This window comes from Monodon monoceros, unplaced genomic scaffold, assembly GCF_005190385.1.
Source record: "Monodon monoceros isolate NGI ecotype Baffin Bay Population unplaced genomic scaffold, NGI_Narwhal_1 Super_Scaffold_5, whole genome shotgun sequence".
Lineage (NCBI taxonomy): Eukaryota > Metazoa > Chordata > Mammalia > Artiodactyla > Monodontidae > Monodon > Monodon monoceros.
The window spans coordinates 15,734,753-15,750,781 of NW_021703782.1; the positions used below are offsets into that span (position 1 = coordinate 15,734,753).

General features: G+C 43.3%; 1 protein-coding gene across 2 annotated transcripts in view; it reads right to left on the reverse strand.

Moving 5' to 3' along the window:
• Positions 1 to 6,537: 6,537 nt before the first annotated feature.
• XPO7 (exportin 7) overlaps positions 6,538 to 16,029 on the reverse strand; it is an 86,584-nt gene continuing 77,092 nt past the window's right edge. The window contains exons 22-28 of one of the 2 annotated variants that reach the window (XM_029202013.1): positions 14,263 to 14,345; positions 13,875 to 14,089; positions 13,497 to 13,635; positions 11,473 to 11,633; positions 10,027 to 10,125; positions 9,366 to 9,493; positions 6,538 to 8,143 (exon numbers count right to left, since the gene is read on the reverse strand). In XM_029202013.1, the coding sequence (XP_029057846.1) occupies positions 8,050 to 8,143; positions 9,366 to 9,493; positions 10,027 to 10,125; positions 11,473 to 11,633; positions 13,497 to 13,635; positions 13,875 to 14,089; positions 14,263 to 14,345 (919 nt within the window). In that variant the 3' untranslated portion in view covers positions 6,538 to 8,049. The remainder of the gene's footprint in view (positions 8,144 to 9,365; positions 9,494 to 10,026; positions 10,126 to 11,472; positions 11,634 to 13,496; positions 13,636 to 13,874; positions 14,090 to 14,262; positions 14,346 to 16,029) is intronic. The other variant, XM_029202014.1, reaches the window with a different exon arrangement.

Here is a 16,029-nt window from a genome sequence, read left to right on the forward strand (position 1 = left end):
ACCGATCTCAGACTTGCCTAGCCACCTCTTATGATTGCATTAGCCAGTTCCTTGTGCTACGTCCCTGACTGATAACACCTGTTGATGGATATTTGGGTAGTTTCCAGTTGTGGACTATTATGAATAAAAATGCTATGAACATTTGAGAGCAAGTCTTTGCATGGATATATGTTTTAGTTTTTCTAGGATAAATACCTAGGAGTGGAATTGCTGGATCATTTGGTGTGCATTAAACTTTATGTGAAACTGTAAAACTATTTAAAAAAATCCTGTACCAGTTTGCATTTCTACCAGAAATGTATGAAAATTCCAGTTGCTTTACATCTTTGTCAGCAATTGGCATTGTCAGTCTTCTTACTTTTAGCCATTCTAGTGGATGTATATAGTGACATGTGGTTTTTATTTATCTTTTTTTGATGACAAATGATGTTGAGTATTTTTTCAAATGTTTATTGGTCATTTGTGTATCTTCTTTTGCAAAAATACCTGTTCAAATATTTTGTTCATTTTAAAATTGAGTTATTCTTATTGAATTGTGGTTCTTTATATATATTTGGATGCCTGTTCTGTGTCAAGTATATGTATTCCAAAGATTTTTCACTCCCATCTATGGCTTGTCTTTTCATTTAAAAAAAATGGTATCATTTGGAGAGTAGAAATTTAAAAATTTGATGAAGTCAAATATTTCTTTCTTTTATGCCTTATGCTTTTGGTATTTTAAGAACTCTTTGCTTAACCCATTAAAATTTTTCCTGTTTCCTTCTAGAAGCCTTGTAGTTTTAGTTTTTACTTTTACAACTGTGATCCATTTGAAGTTAATTTTTGTGCATAGTGTTTGGTAAGGGTCAAGGTTCCTTGTTTTCCTCCTAAGTGGTTATCTAATTCCTCTAGCACCATTTTTGGAAAAGACTCTTTCTCTATTGAACTACCTTGGCATTTTTGTCAAAAATCAATTAACCATATATGTTGGTCTATTTCTGGATTTTATTGTTACATTGGTCTGTCTACCCTAGTGCTGATACCACACTGTCTTGACTACTGTAGCATTATAATAAATCTTGAAATCAGGTAGTTGAGTCCTTCAACTCTGTTCTTCTATTTCAAAACTGTTTTGGCTCTTCCAGAGTCTTTGCATTTTCTTATAAATTTTAGAATCAGCTTGCCAGTTTCTAAAAAAAAAAAAAAAAAGCCTAAAAGCCTTCTGGGATTTTATTGGGATCCTGTTGCATGCATAGTTCAATTTTGGGAGAATTGTCATCCCGATTTTGAGACATCCAATGCATGAACACGTTGTAATCTCTTCATTTATTTAGATCTTTAATTTTCTCAGCGATGTTTTACAGATTTTAGTGTTCAGATCCAGCACATCTCTTATTAAATTTATTCCTATGTATTTCATGTTTTCAGATGCTATACCGAATAGTATATACTTCAAAATTTCATGTCCTAATAATTTGTTTTTAATATATAGAAATACAGTTGGCTTTCATATACTGACCTTGTATTCTGATTTTGCTAAATTCATTTATTAGTTCCAGTAGCTTTTTTGTACCCCAAATCACAACATCTGTGAATAAAGACAGTTTTACTTCTTCCTTTTTGATCTGTGTGCCTTTTATTTGTATATTTATTTATTTTTGTGCCTATTTGCTCTAGTTAGGACCTCAGGTACAATGTTGGATAGAAGTGGTAACAGTGGGCATCCTTTCCTTGTTTTCCATCTTAGGGGAAACATTCAGTCTTTTGCCTTTATGTTGTTGGTGGTAGGTTTTTCATGGATGTCTTCTTAAGAATGTTTCTTTCTAATCCTAGTTTGCTGAGAATTTTTTTTTTATTATGAATGAGTATTGAATTTTGCCATATGCTTTTTATCTATTGAGAGGACCAGCTTTTTTGCCTTTGTTTATATGGTGAATTAGTTACTGATTTTTTGAATGTTTTAAACCAACCTGGCATTTCTAGGACCAATCCACTTGGTCACGACATATTATGCTTTTTTATATATTCCTGGATTTGATTTGTTTATATTTTGTTAAGTATTTTTGCATTCACGTTCATGAGGATATCAGCCTGAAGTTTTCTTTTTTCTTCTATAATGTCTTTGGTTTTGGTATGAGGGAGTGCTTGTTTCATAAAATGATTGGGAGTGTTCCCTCTTCTATTTTCTGATTTTTTGTTGAATTCCAGGTGCTCTGCTTGCAAAAGCAGAAGCATACTACAATTGAATCATACTACAATCCACTTTCCTGTACCCTCCCAAAGTCCTGTGGATTCCACCCCTTGACCCCAGTATTTCCCAGCTCTCTCTCCACAGCCCTTGTCTTGGTTCAAATCTTTATTACTCACTAGTTGGTGAGTTACAGATTGGTCACTAGGCTGCTTTCAAACTTAATGGCTTTTAGGATCAAATCCCAACCTCTTGTGCCCCGCCCTTCATCCAGACACGTAGAGGACTGCACTCTCCCTCCAGTCATACTGTTTTTGCAGCTCCTAAAAAGGTACAAGATGTTTCATGCCTCAGGGTTTTTGAGCTGCTTGAGTGTTCTTCCCTGTCTTCTTCCGATTAGCTCGTTCCTGCGTTAACGCTCCTCTTGGTGTCTCCTCAGTTATCCCAGAGCAAACAGAGCGCGCAATGATCAACCTCTTCAGCTTGTTTGCCCACTCCCCTGAGTTCTTCCCATCCAGGGATCAAGTCCTTGAACAGTGCCTCTGTGACTATCACCGTGGATACCCCCACCGGGCACACGGCCCAACTCTGGCCTTGCCCAAGAAGAACGCCCCGGCAACCGAAGAGGACACCAGCCTTAAGGAGTCATGACTGCGCCTGCGCACAGCGGCGGAAGTGGGGTGAGCGTCGACGCGGAGAGGACGCGCCTGGGGAGAGTGCGCAGGCGCGGCGGGGACGGAAGGAACGCCCCGAAACGCCTCCGGGGCGCGGAGGCTTGTTCGGAAGTTGTGCCGGGTTGGGGGTGAGTTCTTTCTCTTTCCTTCGCAGCGCGTGCGGCTGGTGTCAGAGGCTTCTGCTCTTTTCCTTTTGGCAGAGGCCTGTGGTAACGATGTGAATTTAACCCGCTCAACGCAGGCAGCCCAGGGCTCGCTCTGCAGGGGCTTCACCCAAATGAAGGTGCGGTTACTCTCCAACTCCCACTTCCCATCTTCTGCAGACTCTCCCACGCCCCAGCTACACATCCTTTCACTCATTATGATCTTTTCCGTGTGGCCCCGGCTCCTGAGGAGCACGTTTTGGTTGCTGGGACGAGGAGGGAGTGGGGTTAGCAATAACTCAGATAAACCCGTGAGACTTAGGGACAGTAGGGGGAGACTTCACAGAGGAAGTGGGACTCTACTTTGGGTTTGTAAAGGTGAGCAAAGGGCAAGAAAGTTTAGACCGAGAGGAGAGGGCCCTGCAGACGGGGTTAGAGGCACGAGGTAGGATGTGGAGGAAGATACGGCAGTGGCAGCGGCCTAGTTGGGTGGAAGCGTTCTCCTGCACCCAACTCCTCGGCTGGTAGTTTATGACTTGTTTGCTTTGTGACACGTCCCAGACTGCAAGGTGTTAAAGGGTGGGGAACTGGTTTCCTGGTAAATAGAAATGAGAATGGCCTGTTACATACTTAAACTGAAAAGTGATTTCATTGCCACTAATTTTCCAGGTGAACTAATTCAGCCTCGAGGAGGCTTTCCTCTCTCCGCAGTGTCATCAGTCTTTAAGAGCTGAGGAGGTGTGGTGTGGGCTCTGGCTTCGAAGGTACTGCTCTTACCTTTGCCCATCCTTTCACTCTGTCACACGCGGGAAGAGTGGCCCCTCCGAGCTTTACCCTAAGGCCAAATCCATTGTCCAGTTAATCAGTTTTCATCCTGGGTTTGGTTGTCCTCCAGACCTTGAATCCAGATATGCATGGACTTGCTTAATTTGTTATCCAGTAGCAGGGGTTAGGAGATTCCCCACTTGTCACTCTTCATTCTTTTGTAACCCAATAATGGGATGGTTTGGGCCATACAGGCGATGCTGTTATGCTTAACATTTATTATGAGTTGTCTGTCTTCATGCTTGTCGAGCAGAATTTAAGGTATAACTGTGTACGGTGCTTGTGTAAGTATTGTTCACTACACTGTTTTGGAATCAGTTTGTACTGCTGGGGATCTCACACAGAAGAGTGGCAATGAATTTGCCTTTTGCAAATGATGTTTTTTGCTTTTCTGTTTAGTTTCCTTTTCTGTTGCTGACCCTCGAAAAGATACTTGGCTTATAGTGGATGCTGACGAATGAACAGACAGCAGCAGTCAGGCAGTCCTGAGAACCATAAGGGTTTTCTGAGGAAGGGGGCGTAATATTGCAAGCTTGATTTCATCCTCCATTCTGATCATTTGATGTCCCACTGTCTGGCAGCTGATTTGTTTAGTGACCCATTGACCTGAAATACACAAAAGTGGCTGACCAGTGAATTCCAGGGTATCTAAGAAACCCAAAGTAGATGTGATGGACCCAGGAGACATGCTACGGAGGCAAGAATCCTCTTAGACGTTATTTACCACCTAATTGGTTGTTGTATTAATTATGGCTGGTGAGTACATTTTTATCCTTTCAAGTTTACTTTAAAAATATTTAAAGAACTAGGACTTTAAAATAGTTACAGTCATTTACATTTTCCCAGGCCCTCTTAATGAGTTATGGCTTTTGCAGTTTCCCTGTAATTATCTTTGCTTTCCTTTTCTGCTTTGGCACTTGGGTAGCTGCACACGGCAACTTAACGTTTGTAGATCTAGCTAAAAATCTTGGGTGGCGGGAGGGTTGGCTGGTGGTAGATAGGATATAGAGAGGTGTTTGGGCTCTCTGGAGTTAAGTCATCTTACCCCATGACCATGGCTATTTTGAAAAGTGGTCTGTTTTTCAACTTGGTTGAAACTTCATAAGGTATTAGAGTATTTTTCCACTTGGGGGGAAGAAAACAAGTTCTGGAGAATAAGTTTGTGTTTGCAGAATACAAAACTATTATTTCTTAGTAGGTTGTCATTTGTCATTAGAAAAATGATACTTGGCTGAAAGTCCTTGCTTCTTAAAATCTAAAAACCTAAAATTTGATCCTTCATCCTTTGTCTGATTTATACTTTAGTGGGAATAAATAACCCTATTTGTTGGCAGAGCCAGCAAACCAACATATACATACATACATAATACAGTTTAATAATCCACAGTCAAGACTTTAGGTGTTTTGTCAGTGTACAGTTTGTGTCAGGAAACACTGTCAAAAGACACTTGACTTGATGCCCAGGATAGCCTAGAAAGTAATAGACTCATGCTTCAACTGAATAAACCCTCCACAAGATTTCTTGAGGAAACCAAGGTTTAAAGATAACTGGCTTTCACATTTACTAGGTTGACTCATGTGAAATTGCTGATAACTGATCAGAAAGAAAGGCTGTTTTCTGGGTAACCCTCTTACAACTGTCAATTAAGAAAGGAGCAGCTTCACTGTTTAAAAAGTTTGATGTGGTTGGGGAAGATTTTACCTGTGGCAGTTGGTCATGACTGGACTGTGCTTAGGGCTGCACTGAGGAGACGCCAGCTCTGGTGAGTTCCTTCTGAAACTGTTTTTGTGGAAGGAAAGGGAGGGGTATGGGGTTTTGCTGGTCCATCAGCAGCTCAGGATAGCTGGGGGAGAGGGCTTCTTCTTCAAGTACCCGTGAGAAAGTTATTTTTTTGTCTTATTTACTGCAGAATTAGAATTCCAGGTCACTGGAACGTGTGACTGGTGTGTTCTACATATTAATGCAGCCTGACCATTTTCTATTCGGTTTAGAGAGAGACTTGGCTAAGATGAGTCAATTCTATTTGCCTTCCAGCTATTAGAATACATTTTTTTGGGGGGGGGTGCTGTGAAATAACCTTGGGCCAGAGACCGAAACAGCAGACAAAGGTAGCAGTATGTCCAGTGGACAAGAGTGGCTCTCTAGAGTCTGTGATTATTGAATACAACTCTGAATTAAGGTACAGGTAGGTATCGCAGAACCTTAATACTTTTCAATGTTCCTGGCAACTAAATTCTTTAACACCTAGGCACTACATTAGCATGGGGGATGAGGAACAGTCCCTGTTCCTGGTAGTGTTCTTCATTTGACAGTTCTGGCTCGTGAGGTCTGCCAAGTATTTTGGGGGATAACACTTATCCTTGAACTTGTCGGGGTCTAATGAGTGAAACCCAGCCCACATTGAGGAGCATATGTCAGAACATTAACTAAACTGGGATTTCTGCAATTACTACTTCTTTCTTGGTTACCACCTGGAAGCTCGTAAAGTGGCTTCACTTTTATAACTGTGGACCCAGCACATTTTTTATATACAGATATAAATCAACTAAATGAATCCTATTTTTAAATGACATTGAGTCAGAGTTAGTCCAATGAGAAGCTAATTTCACAAGGTTGAGGGGTGCCTGTCACCCACTGGCTTTTAGGAATGCATGCTCCAAACATCTTCATGAGTTCAGAGTGAGACATGTCCCTGCAGACACACTAGACTTGATTGCTGAAACCAGGTCAGTAGAAACCATTGAAGTTTATTGGCGGTCACAATGCTTACACTGTATGCAGCAAACACCCTCACAAGTCTATCCGCAACCTGATCACGCAAGAAAGGATTCACCACACAGTCGCCAGAGGAGAAGGAAAAAAAAATCAACAGGCTTGTTTCTGGGGGTAGAGGAGAGAAATAAAAAAAAACCTAATTGATGAGTGTCCCATGGGCAAGAGCTGAACTAGAGATGCGTACAACTAGCAGCAACAATTGTGGAAAAAGTACAAGGCAAATAGCTTTCTCCATTAATTTTCCTCCGTAGGTTAATTTTTTTTTAATATTCAAAACATTTATTATGGTTTTCATTTTATAAAAATGTATATTTTTAAAGGGGTGGGAGAATGTTAAATACTTCACGCTAGGTAGACCTTGTTATTAAGAACCCCTCCGCTGTAGTAACTTCCTCCAGTTCATACATTCACGAGTGCAGGGTACATATATAAATATCCACACGCACACATCCACACACACTGCCTCGAGGGCTGGGGAAGACTAAAAGTTATCGGCCGCACACGACTGGGCCTCTGGCGGACTCATCCAAATTGCTCAACAGGAGAGCAACTGGCTCAATTCCTTCTCTCTGGTCTCCACCTTCACAGAGACCGAGAACCCTAAATCATAGAGTTACATCTGGCTTTTAAAAGCAAGAGGCGTATGTCTGAGGATGGGGATAAGCAGAGTGGGAAAGAGGAGGAAGCTAAGAACACCAAACACTTTTAGCTGGGGTTGTCTGTCACCGCAAGAGGCCAAGGGACCTAGGGCAGCATCTGGGTTGAAGGGGGCGGGATGGTGCTCCGCATGGCTTAGAGTTCCTAATAACAAGGGTGATACAGTAACAGGAAGTGATAATTTGCGGGGCAAGGAAAGGGTAATAAGAAAAAATATACATTTGGAATTTTTACTTTTTTTTTTTCTTTTTTTGCCTCTCTACACTGTGTCACTAAATATATCTCTGCACGTTCACACATCCTCGTCCAGTAAAGCTTCAGGCCACCAGAATACACATTTTTTCCTCACTCGCATACATAACCCCTCACATCAGCATTGGTGCACTAGACTCTGTAAAAATTTTTCAGTCACACTTTGTTTTTAAACTTGAGTCAATATAAACCTTGTTCAAAATGTTATGAAAAAATGTACATGTTTATACAAGGCAGGTTGTGACAGGACACTGGGGTTCTTTCCCCGTGGGCGGCCCCAGGAGGAGGGGGCTGGAGTCTCACACATTTGTGTCTCTATCTCCTCCCACCACCCTTCCCACCCAATCCCCCAGGAACCAGCAGCGCCCTGCCCCCCCCTAGTGAGTGCACTCACACCCCTATTCCCTGGGGAAGAAGCTAGTTGACCTTTGCCATTTTCCCCACACCCCTGGAGGAGGGGGCCGGGATCAGCCAGGCCCTCTCCATTGTCATTGTTCGCCCCTCTGGGCCAGACCAAAGGGACGCTGCTCTGTACAGGTAGAGTCCAAGGAGGTGTCAGCTCATCATATCATTGCTATTCACGCCGTAAGTGGAATTCTTCATCGAGTCGTTGACTTCTCGACGGAATGCTGACAGATTCTGGGTGAACCTACAGAGAGGATGCATGTAGGTTGGGGGAGCAGGGTGGAAGGGAAAGATCTTTGCCTAAAATGTTTCTAGCAGACAAGTGGCTACTGAGAGGCAGAACGTATGAGTCGGTTGTTTCTAAGGTCAGTTAATCTCAGTCTTAAGACTTTAAGGGAAAGTTTGGGCTAGTTTTGCACCCCTTTCTACCTGACAACTTCATGGCAGGCCTCGAGATCTGGTCAAATCTGGGGCTCTGAGGATCACCTTGGGTTCATGGCAGCACAAAAGGAATCTCACTGACAGAGACGGGAAGTAACCCTCACGAAGTGAGAGCTGGGAGAGGATGAAGCTGTCTCATTTCTTAATGCCAAGAGACCTCTGCTGTCCAGTATGGCAGCCATTAGCCACACGTGGCTGTAGACCACCTGAACTGTGCTCAGTGCAACTGAATCCAATTAAAAGAAATTTAAAATTCAGTTCCCCAATCGCACCTTAATTAAAATGCCATATTTTAAATTAATTAAAGAAAATTTAAAAATCAATTTAGAAAAACCTGACGTTCAGTTCAGTTATTGGACAACTTCTAAGTATGTTTGGAACAACTTGAGTATGGGAATCTAATTGCAACTGTAAGTTTTATGAAATCTAAATACAAATCAAGTATTTCCGATGAAAATGTAGCATATGGGGCGCTTCCCTGGTGGTGCAGTGGTTGAGAGTCCGCCTGCCGATGGAAGGGACGCGGATTCGTGCCCCGGTCCGGGAAGATCCCACATGCCGTGGAGCGGCTAGGCCCGTGAGCCATGGCCGCTGAGCCTGTGCTCCGCAACGGGAGAGGCCACAACAGTGAGAGGCCCGCGTACCGCAAAAAGTAAAAAAAAAAAAAAAAAAAGGTAGCATATGAATTGAGAGGCCCTGTTAAGTGTAAAATACACAGGATCTTGAAGACTTAGTACAACAAAAAGAATCTTAAAATTCTCAATTTAAAAATATTGATTACACATGGACACATTATTTTGGATACATGGGTTAAATAAAATATATTAAAATGAATGCTGTCTGTTTCTTTTTACCCTTTTTAGTTGTGGCAACTAGAAAATTTAAAATTACTTTGTGGCTTGCTTTTCTATTGGGCAGCACTGCTTTAGACGGCCTCTAAAAGACTTTTAAGGAGTTGCCCTCATTTCAATGATTTGAAAAGTAACGCTTGCCTAGGGTTTCTTGCCAGAGCCTTCTACACTCACCTGTCTCTGTTTTTCGTTAGAAGATTTCGCTCAATGCCTTCCATCAGGTTTTCGAAACACAGATGCATAGCCTGCTGCTTCTCTGGTGGCTGGCTGTTCACGATACTGTTCCTTAGGTCAGAAAAATACTGTAGGGCAAAGTGGGGGGGGGCAGTAAGGAGAGAAGATGGGGAAAGGCTGACTAGCCCTCCCTCATCTGCAGAGTGGAAGGAATGTTCTCCTCCAAGAAATGGAATATCTATTAAAATTGGATACTTGGTTGTTTTTAAAGTTCAAGCAAGCACCTGTAGGATAATATATCTTTATCTTACTTAAAAATCTAGAATTTTAAATTTGTAAATGCTGTGAGGGTCATCTGATCCAGATTCTTTTATAGGAATCTCTAGACTTATTTATGTCTGTTTATGGCAGAGCTGGAACTAGAACTTGGGCCTTAGGTGCTCTGATCTCTAGGTATCTTCTCTCCTTGTCACACTTCCTCATCCTTTCCCTTTTGTCTGAACTGCCACAGGTGCTAACTTCTAACCGTTAAGTGATTATATGCTGTTCAGAGCATGAATAGGACATGCTCAGAGAATGGGCCACTTTCCCTCTTTCGCCACCGTAGGGTGTTGCTGTAAGTGTCTCTCAGTGCCCTGGACACCAGGAGCTGTTCTCTTACCTTTTCATTAAGTAGTATCAAGCCGAGTAGGGGTCGGGACATAGACCACTGGTTCCTACAGTCTTCGAAGATGATGATGTTCAGCACCGTTGACAGCATCTGGAAATGGAGAATCTGAGGCAGTGACCTAGTGTGTGGCTACTCAGGATAGAATTACAGATTCCAAACAGAGGTGTTTATTAGGTTGAAGGTCTTTTCTATCTAGAGTAAACCAGACGAATATTTCATGAAGCTTCATTTAAATCTTCTATTACAAGGTAAGTTTTGTTTCTAAGATGTTTCCTTTCTTGTTCTTTAAATTGGTTTGAAAATTCAATTAAAAATGGGCCTTTCCAGTTAACCTAGAGTTTTGTGGGTAATGGGATGGGTCAAGTAAATGATTATAATAGGCAAAATCACCTTGCACTATAGCTCCCAGGATCTTTTCTCAGAAGAGAGAGCTTTATAACATTTTGGGGATGTTCACTACTCCTTTAGAGAACAACGTAGACAAAGATGAGATTGGTTAAAATATTATTGGCTAAAAGTCTACTTCCATTGATTCTTTTTCCTTATGTATTTTTATCTGGTATATTCCTGCAAATCTTATTTTTGAAAAGATGTTGCATACAAATAAAATAATGGTAAGCATATAGTTTGATCTCCACGTGGTCAGTTATCTCTTTTTGTCCTGCACTTTTTTTTTTTTTTTTTGCAGTACGCGGGCCTCTCACTGTTGTGGCCTCTCCCGTTGCGGAGCACAGGTTCCGGACGCGCATGCTCAGCGGCCATGGCTCACGGGCCCAGCTGCTCTGCGGCATGTGGGATCTTCCCGGACCGGGGCACGAACCCACGTCTCCTGCATCGGCAGGCGGACTGTCAACCACTGCACCACCAGGGAAGCCCCTCTTTTTTTTTTTTTTTTTTTTTAAATTGAAAGCAAAGGTGGTACAGTCTTTTTTTGGCCGTGCCATGAGGATTGCGGGGGATCTTAGTTCCCCAATCAGGGAACGAGCCCACGCCCTTGGCAGTTAAGGCTTGGACTCCTAACCACTGGACCGCCAGGAAATTCCCTGTCCTGCACTCTTGTTTCTGTTTTGCAAGTGGCAGTACAAGTTTTACAGCTGGATACTGCTAACTCATGCTCCATTTACAGCAATGGATGAGCAAAGTCACTGTCACGGAAGGAGGATAGTGCTCATGGGACAGGCCCAAGGCCTGGGGGTTAGTGTGACCCTCGGAGAACAATTTAGAATTTGATTTTTTCAGATTTTCTATATCCATATCCAGTGATTACTCAGGTAACTGAAAATCCACTGCAATTTTAAGGTGTAAAATTCACCTTGGCAGCATTAACCAGGTGAGATGTTAGTCAGCCTCTTTATCTTGCTTGGCCTCTCCTCTCTCACAGAGAGGTTCTCCCACCGTGGGACACCCGCACTGCCTCCTAGCCCTCATGCTCCTTACCTGCTGGATCATCTCTGGATGCTGCTGCATGATATGCAGAAAGCGGTCACTCTCCTGGTTCAGGGGCGTTGTCCTCTTCTTGGTGCTACGTGAAAGCTGCTTGAAGAGGTATGTCACAATGTGGTCCAGGCAGGAGCAGCAGCCTGTGCATACCATGGTGTCTGGAAGAAAGAGGGGGAGGGGTGGAACAGAGCAGAGATACTGAGCTGCTCATGGTGACGTGGGTGAACATGAGTTGCCCTTAGCTGAGATCCCACAGAGGTCCCCAGTCAGACTGGGAACTGTGGTCAGTGCAGCCAAGACCACGGCTTGGGATGCTGCCTATTAACCTCTCACCCTCATCATACAGCAAGGTCCAATTCTAAGTTTGAAAATGAGCCTGTCATAATAGATAATAGTATAAACAATACTGAAATTATTGACTCAACATGATGTGGATTTATGTCTTATGCTTCATAAAAAATATCAAATAGCTTACAATATAGCAAGTATTTTTATTGTGCCAGACATTGTGCCAAGGACTTTACAGGTTATCATCTCTATTTTATCCTCTTGAGAACTCCAGGAGGTAGGTGTTCCATTTTACCAATGAGTAAACTGAAGTTTGGAGAGGTTATGTGACTTGCCTCCAGGTCACACTGCTAGTCACTGGAAGAGCTGTGATTAGAATCCAAGTCTGAGGTGTGAGCCCATATTCTGAGTTACCTGGGGGACTGTCACTAAACTAATACAGCCTATCAACACCTACAGTTCGTTGCAGTGGGGCGCTGTACTATTTGTTTATCTGTAGCATCTCCGGGGGAGTGTGCGGTGGGAAGCTGCAGACTTGTCTATTCATTTTATTAAGGGGACACTGCAGCACAGCCTGCAGACAGAGCTGACTAGGTGAGGCACAGGCCACAGGCCTAAAAGAGTAAAGCATGCTGCTTCCGTTCATGCAGAGGTCCCTCTATTTTCAAGAAGCTAAAAAACAGCCTTCCAAAGCAGGGTCTGATACCCTGGCTACGTTCTAGATACGGCTAGATACGTTCTAGATACGGCTACGCCCCCTGCTGGAGGTAAGTGCGTATCAAAGAAGTGGCCCAGAGCAGAGGTGTGGCTAACTCACCACAGCAGACAATCCAAAGTCATTCTCTGTGCATTTGCAATATTTCGTGATTATTTTGCAGTTGACTTAATCTTCCTATTTATGTTTTGCTCAGCCTAAGATAAAAATGTACTGTATTCTCTGAACACATACACACTGACTAAGACTGCTGGAATGCAGCTTGGTAACAAAATGGTTGACAAGAACCAGGCAGAACAGGATGAAAAAACTTATGGAGCTAGCTGTGTAAAACCTTCCACTGCCCTAAGGATAGAACCCAAACATACTGATATGGCTTAAGGGCAGCCTTTGTGATCTCCAGATTTGCCCCTGCTTCTCTCTCTCCCTCCGGCTTCACTTCATTCCCCCTCTTCTCTTCTGCACGAGTGTGCCAGCCATCTGGATTTCCTGGGTTTTTTTTTTGCCAACAGGTGCTAGTACTTGCGGTTCCTGCTGCTAGGAAGCGTCTTCCTCCACTAATGATAATGCCGGTTCACCTGTTAGGTTTACGCTTTGATGCCAACTCTTTCAGCCAGCCTTGCAGGACCCTACCTCCTCAAAGCCAGGAGTTTAGGTATTCTTCCCGAGCCCTCCCACAGCACTCCGTACTTACCCTACTGCTGTGTGTACACAGGTAAGGGTGGTAAACAGGCAGTTGTCCATTTACATGTCTATTTCATCTACCAGATAAAAAGCTCCTAAAGGACAAGGACTGATTACTGTACCCTTAGTGCCAAGCACAGTGCCTGGTCCACAGGAGGGCATCACTAAGTATTTGCTGCCTGAGAACGTACCCGTGAACTATACACTCTGTTGTTAGGATGCGCTCCCCAAAGCAGTAATCCTTTTGGATGCTGGGGCAAGACTCTCCCTTCTGTTTAGCTAAGTGGTAAAAACCAACCAACCAACTCACCCGCCCGCCCACCCAGGTGCTTACCAAGTGCAGTAAGTCCTTCAGAAATGGAAGAGAGAATATACATGATGACATGAGGTTCCAGGCTCGCAATAAAGTTCATGTGGTCCTGGGTCAGGACTTCCAGTAGTGAATAGTAAGACTGGCTGAGCTTGGGGTAATCCTGTGGGAGAAGGAGGATGAAGATCGGCTTAGCTGCTGTGTACCTCAGCATGTGTGGAGCAAGATCTTCAATAAAATAGCTTAGCTCCCTTCAGACGGGAAGACAGAAGGCCTAGGTGGAGCCAGCTTCTAGTTCTTCAGAGAAACATTCAATCATGGTCTCAGCAGAAAAAAAAAAAAAAAAAAAAAAGACTGACATGACGTAGGGCTCGGATCCCGTCAACGACGCTTAGGGCTTACCAGGAGGTCGCTGTGGGGAATAGAGAGAAGCAGCTTGATGAAGGTCTGTAGAGCATTGTCCAGGGCGTCATCCCCATAGAGACGGAAGACTCCAAAATTGACGTAACTCCCACTGAGAGCAGCCTTCAGCATGGAGAAGCAGATGGAGATGCCCTTGAGCTTCAGTGCATAGACCTGATCCTTCGGGACCTCTCCTAGTGTCAGGATGCGATTGCCTGAGTAGACAAGATACAGATTTACTCAATCACGTGGTCACTGACAGCTCACATACTGCCTCAAGCCTCTTGGCACCAGCTGGCGCTGTGACACGAGCGTATGAGACCCACACTGCGGAGTGGTGACTGAGCTGGAACTCACTTCCAGGGTTCTGCTCCTCTTAAGCACTTACCATACATTGTTATCATCTTGCTGGTTTCTCTGAAGAGCAAGATGCCATTGGGGGAAGAGACATCAAACTGGAGTCGCTGGGATCTGAGCAGAGAACACAGAGGAGACAAAGTCAGAGGTATGTTGCCGGAAGACTAGGCCACTTCAGGCTCTCCCCCGAGTACGTTAGGTGATACTTTTTGCACGAAGACATGCAGATTACTTATCCTAATGTGAAATAACCAAGTTAACCCAAGATAACCAGTGATGTAGCTTGTATCTTGAAGACCAACATACTAGATTCAAGTTCTGCTGCTCAAGCTGAAAACGTTTAAAAGAAACAAAGAAAATGAGGCAGTAGATAAAATTATTCTCTTAAAATTCTCAATTTGCTTAAAGTTTAGCTTTTATCACAGTCACTTCTGGGTCGTACTAACTCACATCCCTTCGGACTTTAATCTACGTTCACCTTTACAGCTTCAGTAGCAACTGAAGGAGGGGTACGAGCATCGTGTCCCCTTTAGAAGAGGAAAAGCTGTAAAGGAACTGAGAATGTTACAAGGGGAGTGAGGTCAGGAGGGCAGACAATGTCAACCACCTGAGTTTTGGGTTCCTGACTGTGTCCTAGACAGAGCTCCTCCTCCTTGGTTTGTTCTACTGCTTAATGAGCGTGAGGACCTCATGGCTGCTAAGGTCTCAAACCCAGAAGTCCTCTTGATTCTTTCTTCCTCCCCTCCCTACATAGAATCCATCAAGATCCAGCTCTACAATATGCCCTGAACCCACCCGTCTCCTGTGTGGTCCTTCTGCTTCCACTCCTGCCCCTGTAGTCTCATTCTCCACATGTAGCCAGAATGAGACCTTTAAATAATGTCAATGATATCATTTTGATTCCTGCTTAATATACTCCAGTAGCTTCCCGTGTAATGAGAGTACACGCCATTCTTCACTCCTGCTGTGCTGAGTCACCACGCGATCTGTCTGACTCGTCGCCTACCTCGACCTCCCCTCCTTCACCAGGCTCCAGCCAGTGGCATTCTGCTGTCTCAAGTCCCAGCAAGTTCATCCCATCTTGGGACCTCTGCAGTTGTTTTCTGTTTAGAATGCTTTTCCCCCTTATCCTTGCAGGGATACCAGAATCTTTCTGCTCATTCATATTACCTTCCTGAGAGGCCTTCTCTCCTTCCAATTCCCCTGTGTTTTATTACCTTATTTAACTTTTCATAGCATGTACCACTGTCTGAAATTATCTTCCACACTTTTTTTTTTTTTTACTGTCATCCCCCCAGAATGCAACATCTAAGTGGGCAGAGGTTTTGTCTGGCACAATCGATATGAAAGTACCTAAGTGGCAAAGAGTAGATGTTCTTAAATGTCTGTTGTATAAATGAATAAGTCTTAACTATAAGCCTCATGGGAGGCTATAGCTTCTATGAATATTACCCACTTCTTCACTAAGACAGTTTTAAAAATTATTAATTCTCAGGGTGCCTTAAGAGGCAGATACAGACCTGAAATCCTAGTGAAGTCAAGGTGCTAGAGTTTTCTTTCCTTTCCATCCCTAAGTTGCTGGGCAAATCTAAAATGTGGTATTTTGGAAATCTTTCTCACTTTTAAGATAAATCTTTACCAATCCAGCTGTAATCTGCCTAACAAATCCCTTTCTGCAGAAAGAGTGTTCTAACATGTCTGCATCCCTCTCAATAGTCTCTATGAAATGTGAACTATAGAATGTGATGGACGTGGCACCATCACTAAATGTTAACTTTTATACATGTGGGCAGGGAAA